The sequence below is a fragment of the Polyodon spathula genome, chromosome 24 (genome assembly GCF_017654505.1).
Source record: "Polyodon spathula isolate WHYD16114869_AA chromosome 24, ASM1765450v1, whole genome shotgun sequence".
Taxonomy (NCBI): domain Eukaryota; kingdom Metazoa; phylum Chordata; class Actinopteri; order Acipenseriformes; family Polyodontidae; genus Polyodon; species Polyodon spathula.
The window spans coordinates 8,007,610-8,029,301 of record NC_054557.1 but is presented as its reverse complement, the minus strand read 5'-3'; the positions used below and the strand labels follow the sequence as shown (position 1 = coordinate 8,029,301).

Genomic DNA, 21,692 nt, shown 5'->3' with positions numbered 1-21,692 from the left:
CATTGTTTCTGTAACTAGGTGGCAGACAAAACTGAACTACACATTAAAAGCAATAAGCAGGGTAGCGTTTGGACTTCCATTAAGACGTAGAATTTTTCCTTGGTGCAGGAAATCTTAACTCTAGGGGGCAGTGAGTGTAAATAGGTTCTTTATAGCAGGCTACAAAAAGAAGAAATTCGTGTAAGTCATTATCAGAGCGCACCTGAGAAAACGGGTCTAAGGAGTGAGCAAGCACATCTTTTCTGAAGTGTCCTGAAAAGTACTTCTTTTTTTTTTATTGTTTGTAGGTTTCTATGGTTCTGTCTGCACTTCAGGCTGGAAATAAAGGAACTCAGGCCTGCATCACTGCAGCCTCCGCGGTGTCCGGCATCATCGCGGATCTCGACACCACCATCATGTTTGCTTCGTCAGGCACCCTCAACGCAGAGAATGAGGAGTCGTTTGCCGATCACAGGTCAGAGACTCAAAGCCTTTTTACTACCTACAGGTCCTTCTCTTTACATAGAGAATAATTATTCAATTGTGATTTTAACTTGGAAGAATCTTTTAGTTATGGGGTGTATCGGAATATGGAGGTACACGGTGGCATCTGCCAGACACAATTTCCATGATCATATGGACGTGTTTGGAAAATCTACTTTTTCATGTCTCTGAGGTCTAAATGTATATGTACAGCTGATGTAGGTCACTGACGATCTTGTTTCTTCCTTTTCTCTACAGACCCTAATATTACCTGTATCATTAATACTCATGTGTTTCTAAACCTCCATTCACTTAATTACCTGCACCAAATAGATTGCAGTAATCCTCAGCTTTGGGCTGTTTTGAGAAAACAGTTGAGAAGATGTTCATGTAATTATCTTAAAAGCCACACAGCAAATGTGAAGATGAATTTTGGCCATTAACATAAATGTATGCAGCAGAAGCGATGAAACTTTCTGTTACTTTTTATCTTAGTTTCAGAAAATTCCATATTAGATTAGGTGTAGGCTATGGGCAATTATAGTAGAATGACACTAAGTTTTATTATGAACTGCCTTTGTATAAAAGACGTCTTGGTTTTTCTCTATTACAGTCTTATACAATGGTTTTATTTTCATGTGGAAAGAGCACAGCGCTGGCTATAATGTGTGGGAGCTGTGCATGAAAAGGGATTTGAGTAACCATGGATATTGTATCCTTGCCTCTCTGACAGGGAGAATATATTGAAGACTGCTAAGGCCTTAGTTGAGGACACAAAGATGCTGGTATCGGGTGCTGCTTCCAGCCAGGACAAACTGGCCCAGGCTGCCCATTCTTCTGCTAATACCATCACCCAGCTGACTGACGTGGTGAAGCTGGGAGCCACCAGCATTGGATCAGATGACCCGGAAACTCAGGTAAACCTGAATAAGAGCAGAGAACACTGTGGGTCAGCACCGTGTCTTTCATTTACTATGCGTCTCGGTCAGCCTGTAACCTAAGAAGGCGTGAGGAGCATCATCAGGATGCTAAGGCATGGACCCTTAGCACTAATCCTTCAAAATGTTGTCCCTCCGCAGGCACATGCAATACAGACATAATGAAGCATTTGTAAATGTATTTGTGAATATATTGATGTTCTATAGTTTTTGCTTGTGATTTCAAGACTTCTCGGTTCCTGCACTGTTGATTTGGAAACCTGTTGCACTGTTACCACACAGTTAAGCGTTGAGAGTCCAGAGGATGTAAAGCCACTCTTTTCAAATCTACAGCCTGTGATACAACACTACTGCTATACAGTGTATACTGATTTTAAATGATTTCCAAGCATGAAAGCTATTTTTCTAAAATGTATTTCCAGCAGCTGCAGTGTGAAAAATTAGTGCTGTTTTACAAAGAGGTTGATGTTTCTATAGGTTGTGCTGATCAATGCCGTGAAAGATGTTGCCAAGGCTCTGGCTGAATTGATCGGGGCCACGAAGTGTGCTTCAGGAAAGCCTGCTGACGACCCTTCCATGTACCAGCTTAAGAGTGCTGCCAAGGTAAGGAGCAGTCCTGTCGTGGCAGATGGCTTCCGACAAGCTTCTCAGGTTGGGCTCTTGCCTTCTGGGTTCAGGTGCTGGGTAACACATCCGATTGGCTTGATCAGTAAGTGGCTTGCAGCGGTGAGCCAATGTTCGAATGGGGGGGGGGTACGGGTAGACTGTGTCGTTTGTGTTAGGTCTCCTCTCTGGATCAACATGTGAATAAAATGCCTCTTTTACACCTTTAGGTCATGGTGACCAATGTCACATCGCTTTTGAAGACTGTGAAAGCTGTGGAGGATGAAGCCACTCGAGGGACCAGAGCACTTGAAGCCACAATCGAGTGCATCAAACAGGAGCTGACGGTAAAGAAATGAGCTGAGAGTGTTTCTGCACTAGTGATGCTTGCCAGGTCCAGGAGACAGCTATACCATCTTTATTTAGCTTTTTAAACAATGTTGTGCTGTAACTGATGTACTGTGAACTGGCACTATTGCTTGATGTGGATGATTTATCTGCAGTGTGTTTCATCCCCCTTTTGTGTAAACTTTCTATAATACAATGGAAATATTAGTTGGTATTTTCAAGTGTATGTTAATACAATTGGGGATGTATAAAATATATGCTTTAAATGCATTGAATCTATTTATTAACACTGAAAATGTATAACATTATAAGGTAAGGAAACCTGCAATTGTCTTCTTTCCTAACATTTTAATTAAGAATCCCTTGAAGGGGGTTATACAATGCTGAATATTTTGGCCATACTGCACCTATTTACTTGTCAATGTATCTAACTTCTTGTATTAGTATTATTGGTAACTTATTTAAACCACAGTTTGCTAGAGGAACTTAAGCCCTAATGACTTCAGTTTGAAAATAAACATTTGAGACTACATGATTAAATACAAAATACAAAACAAAAAAATAAAACCCCTTTTTGGAATGCAATAGCTTTTAAGACAAACTATCCGAGTCAAACTGTTCAAATCTGTTGATCTTCTTCCCAGGTGTTCCAGTCAAAGCAGGTGCCGGACAGGGTATCTACACCTGAAGAATTCATCCGGATGACTAAAGGCATCACCATGGCAACTGCCAAAGCTGTGGCAGCTGGCAACTCTGCGAGACAGGAGGACGTGATTGCAACAGCCAACCTCAGCCGCAAAGCCATTAGTGACATGCTGACGACCTGCAAGGTAGAAGAAAACATGAAGCACAACAGGAGTCAATTTTGCAGGAAAAGTTTCAAACATGCAATTGTGTTCTTCCACCACTAGGTGGAGTTGTTTAATCTGTGAATTGGAACACACACGTTTAAAGTTATCTCTGACTTTCTAACCTTAGTTTTGTATTACAGTTTAAATTTCATAGAATTATAACACAAAGGTTAAGCTTTGTCTTGATGATGTATTTATTTTGAAGTATTTTCCATCTAGTAAATGTATGTTTTTTCTTTAATACTGGAAGTGGTTTCATTTTCCTGTACAAAAATGTAGTGCTTTGTAGCATCAGTAGGCCCAAAAACAGTTGATAAAGAGCCAACGGCCATTTCCTAAAACAAACGAAATGTGAGCTAGCATGTCTGCTTGAAAGTCACTGCACTATAAAACAGATTGTATTCCATGCAACAGCTGTTTTAGATCGTTCAAACCTGACAAAGAACTGGAATGCAGTCCAGAATGCTGGTTTAATATTAAATGTGGTCAAAATATTTTTTCTTTTTTTTTTTTCTTTTTTTTTTAATAAGAACTATTCACATTTCAGTAGTGTAAGCGAAAGGATGTGGGCATGCAAATGCAAACCTTTGATCCCCACTTCTTTCCTCTACATTTAGCAAGCTGCTTATCACCAGGAAGTGGGTGACGATGTGCGAATCCGTGCCCTGCGTTTTGGGGCGGAGTGTACCATTGGCTACACTGAGCTGCTGGAACACGTTCTATTGGTAGGTTGATTTCCACATGGATTGTTGCCTCATGGCAGTTGTAGATTTGCACCAAAACCCTAGCTTTTGTTTTGTGTTCAATGTTAAATTGACGAAATTTCATTTTTATTAGTGCCTTTCAGGGTAAGTCCTCCCAAGGTGTTTAATAATAATAATAATAATAATAATAATTATAATAATAATAATAATAATAATAATAATAATAATAATAATATTATTATTATTATAAACAGATGATATTCACACATGCCAACATTGCAGTTAGTTGTTTTATTACAAAAAAAACCAATTTGTGATTTTTCTTTTCAAATGGGAAAATGATGCTATGGCCCAGCTTTTTGTGTCTCAAATGTTGCCAGGAATACATATTGCTATCCAATAGCTGTCTTGTTTGGGATCCAGCCCAAGAGTCCAACTGCTGCATTTCTGTGGCTCTGGGGTTGTAATATGTATTGAAATATATCAGTGGCTGGCAGTTGTTGGGTTTTTTTTTTTTTTTTTTTTTTTAGGATGTGAGCTAAGTGAAGACCAAATTTAAACAAACAAAATCTGAGCTGCTGCATTTCATCTGTAATTTGAGAAGCCAGCAAACTGGGACATGTTTCTTAAAGTTTTAACCTGCACCAATTGAGTGTTTTTGAAGTTCTGTTGCAGGATACCATATCCAAACATAGGACATATTGTACCTAACGTTTGAGTTCCTTAATGCAGGTTCTTCAGAAACCAACTCCTGAACTGAAGCAGCAGTTAGCTGGGTTCTCGAAACGTGTGGCGGGGGCTGTCACAGAGCTCATTCAGTCAGCTGAAGCCATGAAAGGTGAGGCAAAGCAGCTCATACTTTGATAGACATTTGGGCCCTTTAGCAAGAACACACAGTGTCCCTTAGAAATACAGGCCATTGATAGTTCGTCATAGTATTCTCACTTAAACTACTTACTGTATAAAACATCCAAGTGTGTAGCTGAATTCTGGTGTCTTTCATATGACACCATCCCCCCCTTTTTGTCTTCTGTAAAGCCAATGCCATCCACAAATCCTTTAATTTTCTGAGTATGGCAGAGAGACAGGATGCAGTCTTCAAATATAACTGAAGTCTATACTATACAAATTAATATAACTTGGAAATATGCTTAAATAGTTTCATGCTTTATCACTAAATCCCATTCATTTGTCATTAGCACGTATACATGTATTCCGTCCTGAATCCATCTGTCTAACTAAAAGTAATACAACCGGATATGTATTCCCACCTTCCTCTTTTAACTGTTCAAGAGTTCACTGTATTAATGCACATTGCTTTTTCCTTTTGCCTCAGATGGAGGTAAGTTTGAATCCTGCTGTGTCATTTTTGTGGGTAACTTTTTTTTTTTGGGGGGGGGTCGGTACCTTGATAGACAAGAGCTAGAATATCAAACATCAGCACTAAATTAGATCTCATGCTAAAAATGTACTTGAGTGAAGTAATGAGTATTTTAATGTTACAGTATGATATTTGTTTAAAACTTTAGAAAGTTTCAATAGTATGATATATATATATATATATATATATATATATTTATATATTATATATATATATATATATAGTAGTCCAGTATAGTCCATGTGAAAAACAGATTGAAATGTAAAAATACAACATGCATAGTAAGGGTGCTCCTTGAACTCCAAACTGTGCTACAGTGTGCTGTAAGAGGTTCTCAGTGTTCTTTGTGGCATGCTTTAAGGTAACGAATGGGTAGATCCTGAAGATCCTACAGTCATTGCGGAGACAGAACTGCTGGGAGCTGCAGCGTCCATAGAGGCTGCAGCCAAGAAACTGGAACAGCTGAAACCAAGAGCCAAGCCAAAGGTATGTGCACAGGAGGAATGGCTCCGATAAAAGACAAGCACAACAATACCATGCAGAGATTGCACAAACAGGTAGAAACATCTGCAGCTACACGGTCAGTGGGTTGATTATAGAGCCGCCATGGCACGCCCGATGGCAGTGAGTTGGCATAAGTACACAAGGTGTGCCAATTGTTAGGGATTGTGTGAGCATTCCTCAATGAATAATGTGCAATTAAACTAGAATGAGTTCCTCCTGAAACGTTGTTGCAGGGATGGAAATAAGACTCCTATTACGTAGCAGTTTTCCCCATTCCATGTTTTGAAATGAGCCTGATTTAGCCACAGTTTTTAGGTAACAATCTCAGCTGTGTCTTATTAAACGCATGGTAAAACCAGGCATGGATCAAACTGCTATGCAAAGAGAGTCTAATTTCCTTCCATGTATTGGCAATACAGAAGCACCTACTAAGTGAGGTGCTGTCTTTCCCATTGTGGCTGAAACTGATTTGCAGAGGCAGCTTTTATATTTTCCTGAATATATGTCAAGGGCTGCTGTTTGTATAGCAAATGAATAATGCAGGTCCGACGAGTCCATTCACACAAAAGTGTGTCCTGAAAATAGCAGGTGTTCTATAGTTTTTTCAGCCCCCTGTGTATTTCTGGAACACCCATCATGGCAAATATCTCAAAGCAGTTGTTAGCTATCTAGTCAAGAAGTTGAGATTTACAGTACATTTGTACAATGAGAGATCACTCGGTCGGTCAGACCTAGGCATTCAGTTCAGACAGGATATAATGGCCAAGAATGTGCTGTGTGCTCTTTCTCATGACTCCCCTGTCTGTTTGCAGCCCCTGTGAGTAATTCATAACCAGCACATGTGGGAACACAATGTACGAAAATTGTATGGCTAAGAATTGGAACACATACATAAGAAGTGCTGTTTACTGAACGCTGCCATCACATCTGTAGGTTTCTAGTAGTAACAAGCCTGAATAAATTGTTCTTCATTTTCTTTGTGTGTTTCATTAGAAGTCCACCCTTTATCTGTCTGTGTGAATATTAAAGTCTGTACTGCTTGTAGCTGACAGCCAGAAAGTCTTGGGGGGAAAAAAATAGACAGGACGTGATATTAAAGTAGCCACTTATAATTGTCTTGTAAGATTCCCTCGTGAGATTTATGCCTGTCTGTCTGTTGATTTGGATAAACATGACTGCTCAGTATGAAGAGATGGGGTGTATGAAATAAAATGGAGATTGAGCTTCCAGGCAGTTTTTAAAAAATTTTTACACTAAATACCCCTGCAGCAGTAGTTGGTTTTCACAAGGATACAACTCGGTTGATAGTTCTGATAACGCCATTTATCTGATGGTTGCTCCACTCTTACAAAATAGTAGCTACATTTAGTAACACCAGCTACACCTATAGAGGCATCTAGAATAACATGATCTAAGCTGCGGAGTCCAACAATCCATATTCAGTTTCAGATACAAATAAAATGTATTGCTGTGTACTTCTTCCAGAGTTTAACGTTTTTTGCATTGTACTCTACCAGAAAGCATGCTTTTTGTTGACAGTCAAAAAAAGGTAGCTTTTAGGTAGCTCCCTCCTTGAAACACAACTGTCCTTTGCTTTCCTTTGTTAGCCAGTTTCTCAGCACATTTTCTAGTTCTGCTATTGCCCAGAAACACAAATTAATAAAGGGGAATGCCATTTTTTCCAAATTGTGAAAAAGTAGAATTTGTCATAATTACGTACTCAGTATTCCACATGGGTTTAACACAACTGAAAATAAGTAAAATGGCTGTTGCTGTCATGTTAGGGTGGCATGCAAATGGATACATAATTATGGCCTACTCTGTACTTTTAGCTAGTGCTTGGCTTAACTATGGTATGATGGAGAGGCTGTCCTGTTTGCTGATTTAAGGACTGTGTCTGAAACACAATCCACAAAGTCAAGGAAGACCCCCCCATCCCGTCAGTCCTCTGCACCCTCCCTTCCCAGTTCTCCTGTCTCCCCCTGCCCCACCTCTTATCCACAGCATATTAGACGGTGTGTTTTCACTAGTGGTAACTGTCTCGAGCCGATATCAAACCTGAAAGCCTGCTCTGCAGGACTCTGTGTGATATGTTTGATATATTAGGTTGTTATTCAATCCAACTATATATCAAACATATTCCTACAGTGTCCTGCCCTGTCTCCGGATGTTTATGCTTTGTGTGTTCTGTTGTAAAGTGCTTCATGCTGATGGTCTTGTGTGTCAGAGCCAAAGTAGCGGTGTTAGCTTTTCTCCTGCTGTTCTGTTTGGATTTCCTAAGAGAGTCTCATAACGTGATGACATTCTGTTACCTTGGCAAGTGCAGAAGAGAAGCTTTTTAAATTTTATTTTGCTTGATCTTAGCCTTAGAAAGCTCATGTCGTATTGGTGTCTGTTTTGTAGGGCATCTTCTTTCTAAGGTCAAAAAAGTATCATGCACATGAAGCAATGATTTTAGTGGTTGCCGTATAACCCATCCGCCTCCTCGTGTTGTGATTTGTAGGTTGCAATATTGGAGATGAAATTGTAAAGAGGCATGTAAAGTGCCAATGTTGTCTTGATCATACTTGTCAACCCAGGAGCAGGTACTGGAGCTGAAAATCCAGGCACTGCAGTCCCTCCTGTCTCCAGAAGGTGTCGCCATTAGGAAGGGTGTCCAGCAATTTTTTTTTATTTTTTTTTTCTTTAATCAAATGGTTTTTATATTTGTGGCCTGAATATACATCTGTAGTTTTATTTGCTGTTTTTCTAAAAACAATCTCCAATATCAGAAATACCGATCAATAAATAAATGAATCCTTCCAGAGGTTCTTTCCATGGGTACTGATTTAAAACTGAACTGTGAACTATGATCTTAGCTTGTAATAAGCCCTTTAGCAAGCATTGAAAGAAAGTGGACCTATAGAACGCAGTGGTCAAGAGAGGTAGGCAGTGGATCGTGATGACAAATGCATCATTCAAGTTAATCCTAAGCATGCTCCACTTGATTTTGTTCTGCACATTGTGGTGGCCTTGGAAGATCCCAAACAATTCATACACACACACACCTCTAGCAGAGTGGATGGTACTTTATAAATGAGTCTTTCAGAGTAACCAATATCATGCCTCACACCAATTGTAGATGGGTTTTAGTGAAGTGGCCTGGTAGTGTATGGCACTGAAGCTGGAGAGGAGTGTTTAAGTGTATATGCTAAGTATATGCTAAAGGTAGATTTAAACAGACTTTGTGTTAGCGTGGCTTCTAACAAATACACATGTAACTTTCCAGGGTTATTCAAACACATCACACACATGTAGAAACAGCTTTTGCGGTTTGTGCTTCCAAAGTTATTAAGCTGTAATGTGGCAGACAATTTTTATGGCAACATAATATTTTTGTTCTTGCATGATGGCATTTTAAAAAATGTCATGTGTAATTGTATATAAAAATAAAAACACAATAAATCCACATTCATTCATTTTGAGGAAAATCTCAAAGTACATGTAAAACTTAGTAGCTCTTTGTAACTGGATCAAAAACTACATTTAATTGCTGGCAATAGTGATCCTGGTGGCTTTCTTTGCCAGTTCTGGATGCATATATTGTCATTTTGTTTTGCTTTCAGCAAGCAGATGAAAGCCTGGACTTTGAGGAGCAGATCTTGGAGGCGGCCAAATCCATCGCTGCGGCAACCAGCGCTCTGGTGAAATCAGCCTCGGCAGCACAGAGAGAGCTAGTGGCACAGGGAAAGGTGAGTACAGAGGAGACCATACAGCATGTGTATATAAACTGCTTAATCTCCAGGTACTTCGTACAGTTGCTTTCCCAAGCGAGATAGTGCCTTGGTTCAGTCTGATAAAACCTTATCTTTTTTATTATTATTATTACTATTATTATTTGCTACAAATGTCGACTTTTTACTTATGTTTGTAATTTTGCTTTATACTTTTTAGTTTTTAAAATGACCCCTAAAACATAAGCTGGTTGCTTTTTTTTCTGAATGGTTTATCACACCCAGTTGGAGCCCTCAAAGCAAAAACAGGTCATCTTTTTGTTTTTGTTATGAGAAACCAATTTAAAGTCTTTGACATTGTTTCATGTTAATGATTTCCTTTTTAAGAAACTGTTTGGGACTTTGGTTTGAAAAAGCCTTTTTTATCAGTTTCCTGAGCTTCAGCAGAGGAAATGTTTACTGATTTTATGTATTTTATTTTATTTTTCTCTATCAAATAGATACAGCATTATGTTACCACTGACAGATGAATATCCATGCTGAACTGTATATAATGTGAGGAAAAATGAACCCAAAGCAACCAGAAATTTTGAATACTGTTTTAAATTAGAAATACTGTTTTGTAAGACACAGCTAATTGTTACTGATCTCCACGACAGTGTGAATTGCAGTTGCTTGAAAAGCTGTTTTCTTTAATATTTGTGGCTCGTTAAGCTGGAAAAGCTCTTGGCTGCCTCAGCAATGACTGGAATTAGAGCCAGACTCCTTTCCAGACTTCGAGTTTGCTTTGACTGAAGGAGTGCTTGACAATACTGAAAGCATTCTCCACTGGGGCGGGCCATTTTATATAAATTAAAATAGGAGTAAAAAGATGAATCCTTTTTGTCTGCAAACAAGGAGACAGACATCTTGCATTGCAGCATAAAATCACATGAGAAAGTGTAGGGTTTATCAGACATTGCCATTAAAATATGCCTAAGAAGTAATGATATGAACTATTATTATTATTATGGGTGTATGGTATATACATAATATAATAATAATAATATAATATAATATTATAATAGTAATAATCATGTTTAGTTTTGTTTCAAAACAAAGAGTTTACAATGTTTACCAACCAGTGACATCTCGTTTATATTATTATTATATTATTATTATTATTATTATTATTATTATTATTATTATTATTATTATTATTCACTTAACTGTAGAATATCTGTGTACAAGTATGGAGAGCACTCTCTTTTTAAAAGTTACCTTAATTTTAATTACTGGTTGAAAAATAAATGCAGATTGATCAATTAATAGTCTGATATGACGTTGTTAAATTTGAATTAACCCATAATTTTTAGGTCACTAAACGGTAATTACTGTGCAAGTCAATTTAAAGCATTTTTATTCGCTGCCTTTCAAGAGCTGTGTTCCACCTCTAGCTGCTCTGAACCATGTGTTTTCATGCCACAGGTTGGATCTATTCCTGCCAATGCTGTAGACGATGGTCAGTGGTCACAAGGTCTTATATCTGCTGTGAGTATCATCTTTTCATGTTGCTTCTGTGCGTGGCTTCAAATTACTTGCTCCACATCATACCTGGCTTTTTAATGAGTTAATGCAAAGGAGCTGATTTCCTTTGTTCCCAGTTTGATACAATCTGCATTCTGCTCATTATTTGTATTTAGTGCATTTACCAGTCCTTGTGTTCTGTATTCATTTTAGGCTCGTATGGTGGCGGCTGCTACCAGCAATCTTTGTGAGGCAGCCAATGCATCTGTCCAGGGCCATGCCAGCGAGGAGAAACTAATCTCCTCTGCCAAACAAGTGGCTGCATCGACAGCACAACTACTAGTAGCCTGTAAAGTGAAGGCAGACCAGGACTCTGAGGCAATGAGGAGACTACAGGTAGGTAACCCTTTACACACAGAAGGCATTCCAGCATGTTATAGAGGTTCTTCAGAAAGTGCCTGAGCTAGCAGAAGCAAAGTAGAGCTTTCTTTTAAAAATAAATCTTTGGAGAAAGTGGATATTTTTGTGCCAGTGGTGCCTTATTCAAAATTTATATATTTCAAGCTGTGGCACACACAATTTATGAAGAGAGTAAGAAAAAAAAAAAAATCCTTTTACAAAATACAGTGCATTCCTCCAGACCACACTTTTAACTAGAGGGAAGGGAAAATGGTTTACAGGGCTTTAAAGCACTGCTGTGTCCACAACATATTTTCCTTGTTTATATTAACAAATGTGGCTGCTTTTTTGTTTCTCTCTTTTTTTACTAGTTTTTAAAGCATTAACAATACCCCTCTTTCTATCTACTGTTTCAGACTCTTTTATTCATTCTGTATGTTCATGGCCAGGGGATATTGTTCGCTAACACACTGATGTTTCTTCCAAGTACATTCTAGTTCACAGAAGTCAATTAAAGTCTATACAAAGTGTTTATCAGCAGTACAGCTTCCTTTCTTAGTGGTGCAACTGTTTTCCCTCTCAAAGGCTGCTGGGAATGCTGTGAAGCGAGCGTCGGATAACCTGGTCAGAGCGGCTCAGAAGACTGCGTTCGACAAGAATGATGCTGCTGACGTGGTGGTCAAAACGAAATTTGTTGGCGGAATAGCACAGGTATGGATTCCATGCTGGTTAGTGGTCTTGCACCTTTGTCAGGGTAGCGACAGACCACATTTCTCATTGACATGAGTTTGGATCCTTCAAACATTCTAGAATAGTTTTGTACTTGAATTATTAACTTTAAGGAATGTTTTTTTTAAAGGCTGCTTTTTTAAACTGTGAATTAAACTTCTAACCTTCTCTAATATAGTTTTAAGAGGGGTTTGTGAACTGCAAACTTAATTTAATTAAGCAAAATTGGGTCTAAAAAGTATTTTTTTCTGTCCTACAGATATATTGTTCCTTGCGAGTTTTCATATAGCTAGTGCGGTAGAGCGGTCACTTATCTTGCATTTGACCATTTAAGAAAACCAGCGCTTCTGTCTAAACTCCCTGAACGTATCTACTGTACTGTAGGTCCTACAGTGTTTATTGTCAGCATATCCCAGACTCCAAGTGCCCTGTAGATTTGGACTGTGTTTAAACTTGAATCCTCAATGCTCTACAGTAATTTCCACTCATGCAGCAGATATAGAATTCCATAAACCAATTACGGTTGAAAAAGGGTAGAGCTCGTTGCCAGATTTAAAAAAAAAACACATCTGTTTCAACAGTGGATTTTTGAAGTGGACAAATAATATGTACTTGACTGCAGCTTTCTTCCAAAAGGGAAACATGAACAGCTCATTTTAATTTGTTGCAAGTACAGTAAATAAAGCATGGGACTGCAGATGTTTAATTCACATCACCCCACTAAAACCAAATGACAGTTTGTTTACTCTGCTTTGTATTTTAGAAGTAGCCAACCCCCAACCCATTTTAATGGGATGTTTTACTTCTGGATATATACAAACTTTGTTTACAAAATCCGTTTTGTATTGGACGCTCATTAGGGGAATGAACTACACAACGATTAGTCATATTGTAAAGCAAGGGCTTTCCAACTTAAAAAAAAAATAATAATAAAATCATTGACGCAAAGGGTCGAACAACACTTGGTAGATTTATAAGCTTGACAAGTACTGGTCCACATATCCACAATGATTCAGTATTCTTTGTAATTGTTATTATTTTTTAATCTGGCTAGTGTAACAGGCAGTGTTTTATGAAACACTGCTGTTATGGATTTTGTGCCCAGCCTCTGCCCTGTTACATTAGTGAAAAAAGTAGACAGATAAGAACTAGGATACCTAATATTCCATCCCTTTAGTTCACAGTCAAAGCGAGCGTACATACTGTGAATAATGTGAGTGCGCTGTACATGGAGTGACGGACCTCTGACTGACCTGTGCTCTCTGATGCAGATCATTGCCGCGCAGGAGGACATGTTAAGGAAAGAGAGGGAGCTGGAGGAGGCGAGGAAGAAACTGGCGCAGATCCGGCAGCAGCAGTACAAGTTCCTGCCCACAGAACTGAGGGAGGACGAGAGCTAAACAAAGGAACTTTGCAATTTCTTAATCTTTACCATTCGAAGGGACAGTATACCTGTAACCAGTACAGTAGCTGACAGCAAGGTGTCTGTATATTGTCTACATATGCTTCACTGTACAGTAGATAAGCAACATTTCTAGTGCCCAGCCGATAACACGCTACAGTAACCGCAATAAAAATCTGTTCTGTAAAGCAGATTATGAATATACGATTTGTTACATCTGCAAAGGAATTTTCGGAAATTGCTTTCAGTGCACTTCTACAAACTGCGTGCAAATCGAACATCGCAGTTTGTGATACTTTTGTTACTGTGTATATCTATGCATACACCAGTACAGCTGTTGTAGACTGAGAAATGCTTTTCCTTTCCATGGCATGCATTTGTGCAGGACAGGCATATAACATTTATTTGACAGTTTACACAGAAAATAGTACATCTATTAATGATTGCAGGTTTTTACAGTGCTACTGATTTAACTTTGCATTTAAGATTAAGTCGATTCACCTTTTTATATATGTGATGCAACCCAAGTTGTTAATGAATTTATAGTGAGGTACGATTGCCATAGAGAACACTAAATGGTGCGTGATGACAAGTGGATGCTGGTGGGTGATTGTAACAATATTTATATAACCATAATCATTATAATTGATTCTTTAGGACGCTACTTCAGAAAGCTTAAAAATGCAGATATTGGCTTTTTTTTTCCTTAACTCGCCATCCATTTAGCAACACAGATGCAGCTGCTTAAATGAAAAACCTATTTGTGTTTTGTGAGCTTTGTGGAGTTTTAAAAAGTTGCAATGAACTGCAAAGTTGATGTACTTGGAGAGGTACACAAAAACGAATATTATAATGGCATCGCCCTACAAATATTAATATAGTTGTTGTTTCAATAATAACAGTTTTCCAGCTGTTGTTGTCTTGTTCTTTTAACCGAAAATTCCATGCACACATTTGTATGTTTACTAACAAAAATGCTGCTGTACTGTTTTTAAATCTAATTAAAATACATTAAATAAAGCCACTCCACCTTCATTTGTAGGGATAAAATAACACGTAAATAAGGCTAATGTGCACCTCATTATTATAAGAAACACGCACTGCTTGTCCTGTGGTTTGTCAGGTGGAGTGGAAGGGTATATACTGTCCCTTGTGAAATATATCTACCTACTACAATACTGTAATTGAGCCAAACCTGTTCAGAAGTGCCTACCTATCAAACATGGCCGTGTAATCGATCTAATATTGCACTGGGAAGTAGACTGTTTGAAGAGGTAGGTTAGAACAAGATAGATGGATAGTTTTAACTTCCCAAATCCCCTCCACCCTGCCTTGCATGCACTACCTATCCAGTACATATCAGGGAAGTTTATAGACCACTAGTAGTTAATGTGACTAGGACACACTAAGTACGAAACAAAAAAATGCGGTTTTTTCCCCTCCCCAACTAAAGGTTGAATTAGTTTATTCTGAAATAATAAATAAATAACACCTGTGGCTGTTCCCATGCAATGACGTTCAGAGATTATGTCAATTACATTTTTATTATAGCTCAGTAATATAGATTACTTTCTAAAGTTAGTGAAGTATTTCAGTCAGTAGGCCTGGTTTCTTATTGCAACAAACTGTTCTTCCATGTGTACGAGTGCAGAGAGAATGCATTTGGTCTTACCACTGTGTTGCAAGCTGCGTAGTTTGTGGAAAACTTTTAGGGTCTTTTCAGAAATATAACGGAGTGAAATGTGAACAGAGGATACTTTGCATTCAAATGCTGACAGCATTATTTGAGTCATGCCAGCTTTGCATGTTTGGCACACATGGGCAATTTTAGTCAGAAGACTAGCAAAAATTAAGAAAGAGCTACAGGATGCAGCCAGCTCTTGTTTCAAGTGGTCACATGACAGTGTCCTATTCATGTGTTACAACTGAAATGGCACTGTTATAACAGTATTAGAAGTAGGCATTGGCTACTCCTGCATAATCTTAAATGTCCTTTGTTTTTAAATACAGTATGTGAACCATGTGAAAATGTAGTTTAATTCATTGTCACTGTATGTTTTGAATATGTGGCCCATTTCAAAATGCACTGCTGCAAACAATAGAGATATCCTTAAATTCAAGGATTTAAGGTATTTTCCAACCGTATGCATCTTGCAGCCAGAGTTTACAGTATTCCCAGTTGGTTCAGCTGACCATTTTTACAATGGGCCATATTCTCAAAACAGAGCTATGTATTTGTATGGGTATATACGGTCAGTTTGCCTATGGTGCCAGAAAGCCTACTTCTGACACTATGTACATGACTTTACGCTACAGAAAACACTGACATTGAAGCGCTGCACACAATGAAGTTGCATTATTATTCATGCTATTGTTGCAAACAACAAGGAATTCAGACAGGGCAGTGTCTAACGGGATAGCTTTGTTGTTGAGTCACGAGATGCTGCTTGGTTTGTTAACACTGGGTCTCTCTTTGCTGTTTTGTATGGTCTGTGTAGCTTTTTAGTGCCTTAGTCTAATCACACTTACATAGCCTCTATCTGCTATAAAGAAGGCAGCCTCCACGCACAGCCCTACTCATTCAGACCTCTGATTCTGTTCAGCAATTCTGCAATGACCCACACAGGTTGTACCATACTTGTCTCGCCTCCTCGCATGAGCCTCCTAGTAATATGCCTTGTTTCTTTGTTTGCAAGTTAACCAGGTGTCTTTCGGTAGAAAATAAGACTTGCTGGAGTAAACCTCTCTGTGTACAGCATTCCATTAGCATGTGCCAAGATGCATTATAACTTAAGTAAGGCAGGCAGCCTAGGGCAAACTGTACTGTCTGCTTAGTTCTTGTATGTTACTAGTTTTTTTGTCTGTTACACAACTTCCTCGATTTTTCTTTTTTCTCTTGAGCTACTATGAATGGTGTTGGAAAACAATAAATGTGATGACATTACTAAACTATATGAATCTGTTTGGTATGATGTATTTTAAAACAAACGAAACAAATCGTCATACCTTTTAATTTTCATGTGTCGTTTCTTGAATAGACAAAATGAAAAATATTAACCAGAACTACAAATAGACTATAAACATGTTGTAATGCTCTATGTGTACTATTTATCTGGCCACAAAAAAATATTTTTTTGTATTCACCAAAATAAAGAGGTTTCAAAGAAAATGTCTGTTTATTTTATTATGTCACTTTTGGCATTTTTGCAAAGCAGGCCATACAGTACCGTGAAAAAGTATTTGCCTCCTGTCTGATTTTGTGCATTTCCTCCCTATATACTACTTCTTCAAACAACGAAAAGATCTGACCAAATTCAATGTGAAAAATGTGCAAAAATGCAGAAAATCAGACAGGGGGGAAACACTTTTTCACTGCACTGTATATACTCTGTCAAGGTCGCACAAAAACAGCAAATTGTGCACCTTCATTTAGTCAAACAATGCCTGTCCACAGTCCATGCAAGCCTTCTCATTCCTGACTTGAACACCCTCACGTAGGCTTTTCTCAGGCTAGATGTATTGTGTTGATTGTGCGATGAGGCTTAACCCATTTAGTACCATTGTTCTCATTTGAGGTCAGGGTACTTTCATAGTTTTTAGATCATTTTTAACTGGCATCTATCTGGTTGTTTTAATGTTCTCTTTACCTACAATTATGTTAACTTACTCTAATTCTGTTAACCACAGAAGTCTAAATGTAACTTAATTCTGCAAATATTGCCTTTCAGGTGCTTTTATAACGGTATAAAATAAGAAAATGATAATTTTCTTGGTCTTTTACTATCCACAGTGATGATAAAGCTCTATTTTCTGTGTGCTGAGCTTCATAGCCAGTGTGAAATTTCATTGGTATGATTATGGGCATGTCTAACTTGACTGTCCTTAAAAATAGAACACAGCAGTTTGTGGCCAAAACTGAGGATTTTTTTTTTTTCTCTCTCTGAAGAAACGATGATTTAATATGTATCAAATTACAGAAACAGTTCAGATTTCTTCAAAGAGCGAGTGCAAATATTATAATGAGATGTAAGGATTTTGCCTTGCACTTGGCAACTGTGACCCTCTAAAAACCTTGTACCTCCTCTTACAGGGTGCAAACCATTGTAGAAGTGAGTAATTAAGAACTGCATAAAACCACACACCTTCAGAGACCTGTCATTGGCCTCAAGATGGCTGCTGTGGTACACTTCCTGATGCAGCTACGCTTGGCTCTTGTTGAGGACAGGCAGGGAAACCTTCGCAGGAGAAGGGCAAGACGGAGAAGACTCTGCATATTCAAACCCAGGGTCACTATGTTTGGGATGCAGTGGAAAGGGATTATTGTCTCACTCCTCAGGTCATCCTAGACCTCTCTGAATTTCACCTTTGCACCACCTGGTTGATTGTCCTCCTGGTAACACTGACAGAATTGGCTTTCTCCACTAAGGAGGACCATATGGCCTCTTTGGTAGTATATGGCCTCTTTGGTAGTATAACTGATGTTAGCTGAGGCTTTTCCAAATAACTCAATTTCATGCTGGGACCTCAGCCGTAAGGATTCCCACCTCAGCAAACGTTTATTTTCTTTTCTGTGCCCCAAGAGGACTTTACTGCTTCCTCTGACGTATTTTTATGTTTGGTTTAACTGTTCTCCTAACTCGTCTGTACTCCTGTTTGACTGTACTTCTAACTCGTCTGTACTCCTGTTTGACTATACTGCTCTCACCTAGCTCATTAAGACCCTCACTGTTATGACTGCAGCTCATTATTTGTACGTATTGAGTAGTTTGGATTGATCTTACACGTACACAGGCCACAGTGCAACTTAATTGCCTGGCCGCTAGGCAATTTGGCTTTTGCAGCCGCAATTATTTGCACTACGTCTATCCTTACATCGACCCCATATACTCCAGCCAAACAAAATAAATCCCTGGCACGGTTGCCCAGTCCTATGTTAGAGCAATGCATTTTAACACTTGGCATTTCCTTTACACAGAAATAGCTGGGTGGTCCACTCTCGCCTTATGATATTTCATTCTCAGTGGTGGATCAGTTTTTCCTTCTCTTGGGGCCTAACTTGTTTAGGAGACACAGTGTAGCCTTTAAATGTAATTTAGCATTTTTAGGGGGCTTGTAGCTGAATTTGAAAATTCTGTATATAGCTAAGTGTGTATTTCAAGTTGCCATGCAATGTAGCCTCACGTTAATTAACAGCCTGCCTACTGACTGTTCAAGGCTAAAAGTATTGTGGGGAAAAACTATTGACTCTTGCATAACCTTTAAACAAAAAGGCAGCCCTCAATTCATTTTCACCCACCCTCCGCCCTGTTTTCCATGGAAACCGTGAAGAATGTGTAAAGTATACAGTACAACTTAATATGTAAACAGTTTATTTCCAACTACAAATTGACCTTTGACTTTAAAAATATACAAACAATAAGCATTACCGTCAACTCCAAGCAGACAGAAAAAAACAGTTTACCAAAAGAGTTCCCAGACAGGTATAAGGACCAAACATTCCTTCAAGCACTAGTATTAGTTTTTATCACATCTCTAATGAGTAGATACAAGGGATATTTGAATGCCCTTTTAATTCACAGACACTAAATAATGGCTTCTAATCTGCTGAACGAGGCTGGTTCGTTGATGTTTAATAAACACAGCTTTGAGTGAAATGCTTATTTTAATGAGTGCATTTCCACAACATTAAACCAGAAAAAAAGCTGTTTGTAACATTCTTTTTCAACTTAAGGCAAACATATTTTAGATGTCCATTTACATTCTTGACAGAAGGTGGCACCACAATACGTTAAACAGGAGTTTTGTGCTGCCTTTAAATGACTGATTTTGCACTGTGAGGTCCTAATATACTTTCCATGCTTAATGTATAGAGCTGCAGATTCCAACATGGAGCTATTGAATAACAGAAGTTTGGTATCTTTGTTTTTGAATGACAGAGAACCAAATGTGCTAAAAAGCACGTCACTCCTCCAGGCTAAACATTCATACATGGTGATGAAAACTTATGAGCAAGACTCTCAAAATGTATTTCATATCAGCTTAACTTTTTTATAAAGCTACCCAATTTTGTTATTGCAGATTAACTCAAGCTATACTGGGAATTTCTGAAAGTACCCAACACTCAAATTCAGTCAAGATAGTAAATGGGCTAATATTGATGGCAGACTATGGCCGTATGTACAACTCTGGACAAGACGGACATTCACAGGAGTATCTAAATGTTTTTGTACAGTTCATTTCCAGGAAATGTAATGTGGATATTTAGTAGACTAGCTACTCAAATTGATCTTGAGATTTTTACTCCAAACTGCCGAAACTGCCTGTAAACTCTGACAGTGAAACTTTAAAATTAAAATTAAAATTAAATTAAAATGACTAGATTAGTGTTTGAGTGAAATCTGCCTAATAAGAAAATGGCATAATTACGAGGAAACGTTGCACGGGGAGGCTACCAGCAAATTGGCAGCATTTAGTTAAGCATGCAGTTCAATTAAAGAACCTGTTGGTCCCAGTGGAAACAGAACCGTACAGAGAAATAAAACTTATTAATAATCTCACTGTGGCACTTCAGAATTACAGACAGACAGTTCAGACAATAACTATACTCATAACCCTACATGTTCATTGAAAGCTACCATAAATAAATATACACATAGAGAACAAGATTTACCAGAAAATGTTTGCTTTTTTACCATAAAACATATTCCATTCAGCATAAGTACTGCTACAGTAGTTCTCTCGTAATAGAAGTGCAGTTTCCTGAAGTTCAGCTTTGATTGAAAGCTGTATAGTTGCTTTAATCGTTGGAAACGCTTCATGGTTTAAGAGAAGGAAGAGCACAGAAAAGCTTTCAAGAGATCCTGACCACATTATGAACTCCCTGTCTGCACCTGAACTGGTGTTTCACATGCAGGAGCAAGCAGACTTTCCAAGTCCTTTAACTAAGCCCATATTTGGCCATCTCTCTCAAGTTTTCTGATCTGTCACTGGTAACTCCTTGGCAGCCCCTGTATTGCAAGTTAACCCTGTAGCATGTTTTACTAAACCCATATGTACACCAAGGAATTCAGTCCACCAGTTGCTGAATTAATATATATATATATATATATATATATATATATATATATATATATATATATATATATATATATATATATATATGTATGTATGTATGAGGAGTCCCTTTGTATTGCAATTGTAATTTACTAGACACAACCTTTTTTTTTTATTAACTGAACTTTTACTCTGGTTCACACATATGGATCAGAAATATTCCCAGTACTGTTTAGTGAACAAGGGATGCAAGTGGGGTAAAATAGGAAAGAAATACCACATCCCCCTGGCGTTCTGAATGACTGACCTTGTACTGTCACGACAGTGGAATGTGCAGGGCAAGTCATGCAGTCAAGACAGCACAGGTTCGCATCCTGAGAGTGCCAAGTTGCTAATCTTCACTGGGTATCCCACAGTTAGTGTCACACGGGCCTGGTGCTCCCCACGGTTGGGGAGGAAAACCTGACAGGAACATCAGCCACTTCCAGCAAGGTGAGTTTTAGTGGACACTTGCAGGGTCAGTGTTTGTCCTGCAGGGGCTGGCAACAGTGATTTCCATTGTTGATCTGCTGATGAAAATAGTGGTTTGACAGTGGGATCAGACGGTGCCCATAAACCTTCAATTCTCTTAGGCTGCTGTAGAAATATAATGGGGTACCACTGCACTTGTGAAATAGTTTGCTTATTATTATCTTGTGTCTGTATTTGAGGAGATGATTATCTATTTATTTAGTAGGCATGGAGTTTCAGTGAGGTAAAAAAAAAAAAACACTGCAACAAGTGCCCCATCCCCAGTTGTTCTGCATTGAGCATCTCTCTCAATACTTGTTGGAAGGTAGACTAAGTCAAAAATGCCATTCGGAGTGTAAGAAAGGAATACACTCATTCTTTTTGGGCCCCAAATGAAAGCATTTTTGTAAAATTGCTTTCACTAGCAAAGATATAGAAAACAGCTGCACCTTGGCTGATCCCTTTGAAGTGTATAATATAGAAATCAAATAAATTCCTGTTGAATAAAACACTCACATTTGTGAAATGTATAGTACCCGTTGTAATAAATGTAAACAAGACTTATACCACCGTCGACCCTCACACTTCC

General features: G+C 38.4%; 1 protein-coding gene across 2 annotated transcripts in view; it reads left to right on the top strand.

Annotated features, from left to right (window-relative positions):
- The window catches only part of tln2b (talin 2b), a 135,500-nt gene extending 118,808 nt beyond the window's left edge, over positions 1 to 16,692 (top strand). The window contains exons 46-59 of one of the 2 annotated variants that reach the window (XM_041226351.1): positions 288 to 454; positions 1,196 to 1,379; positions 1,878 to 2,003; positions 2,234 to 2,350; positions 2,996 to 3,181; positions 3,820 to 3,927; positions 4,639 to 4,744; positions 5,243 to 5,248; positions 5,649 to 5,773; positions 9,397 to 9,522; positions 10,972 to 11,034; positions 11,224 to 11,406; positions 11,995 to 12,120; positions 13,410 to 16,692. In XM_041226351.1, coding sequence (XP_041082285.1) covers positions 288 to 454; positions 1,196 to 1,379; positions 1,878 to 2,003; positions 2,234 to 2,350; positions 2,996 to 3,181; positions 3,820 to 3,927; positions 4,639 to 4,744; positions 5,243 to 5,248; positions 5,649 to 5,773; positions 9,397 to 9,522; positions 10,972 to 11,034; positions 11,224 to 11,406; positions 11,995 to 12,120; positions 13,410 to 13,538 — 1,752 coding nt within the window. In that variant the 3' untranslated portion in view covers positions 13,539 to 16,692. The remainder of the gene's footprint in view (positions 1 to 287; positions 455 to 1,195; positions 1,380 to 1,877; positions 2,004 to 2,233; positions 2,351 to 2,995; positions 3,182 to 3,819; positions 3,928 to 4,638; positions 4,745 to 5,242; positions 5,249 to 5,648; positions 5,774 to 9,396; positions 9,523 to 10,971; positions 11,035 to 11,223; positions 11,407 to 11,994; positions 12,121 to 13,409) is intronic. The other variant, XM_041226352.1, reaches the window with a different exon arrangement.
- Positions 16,693 to 21,692: the final 5,000 nt, after the last annotated feature.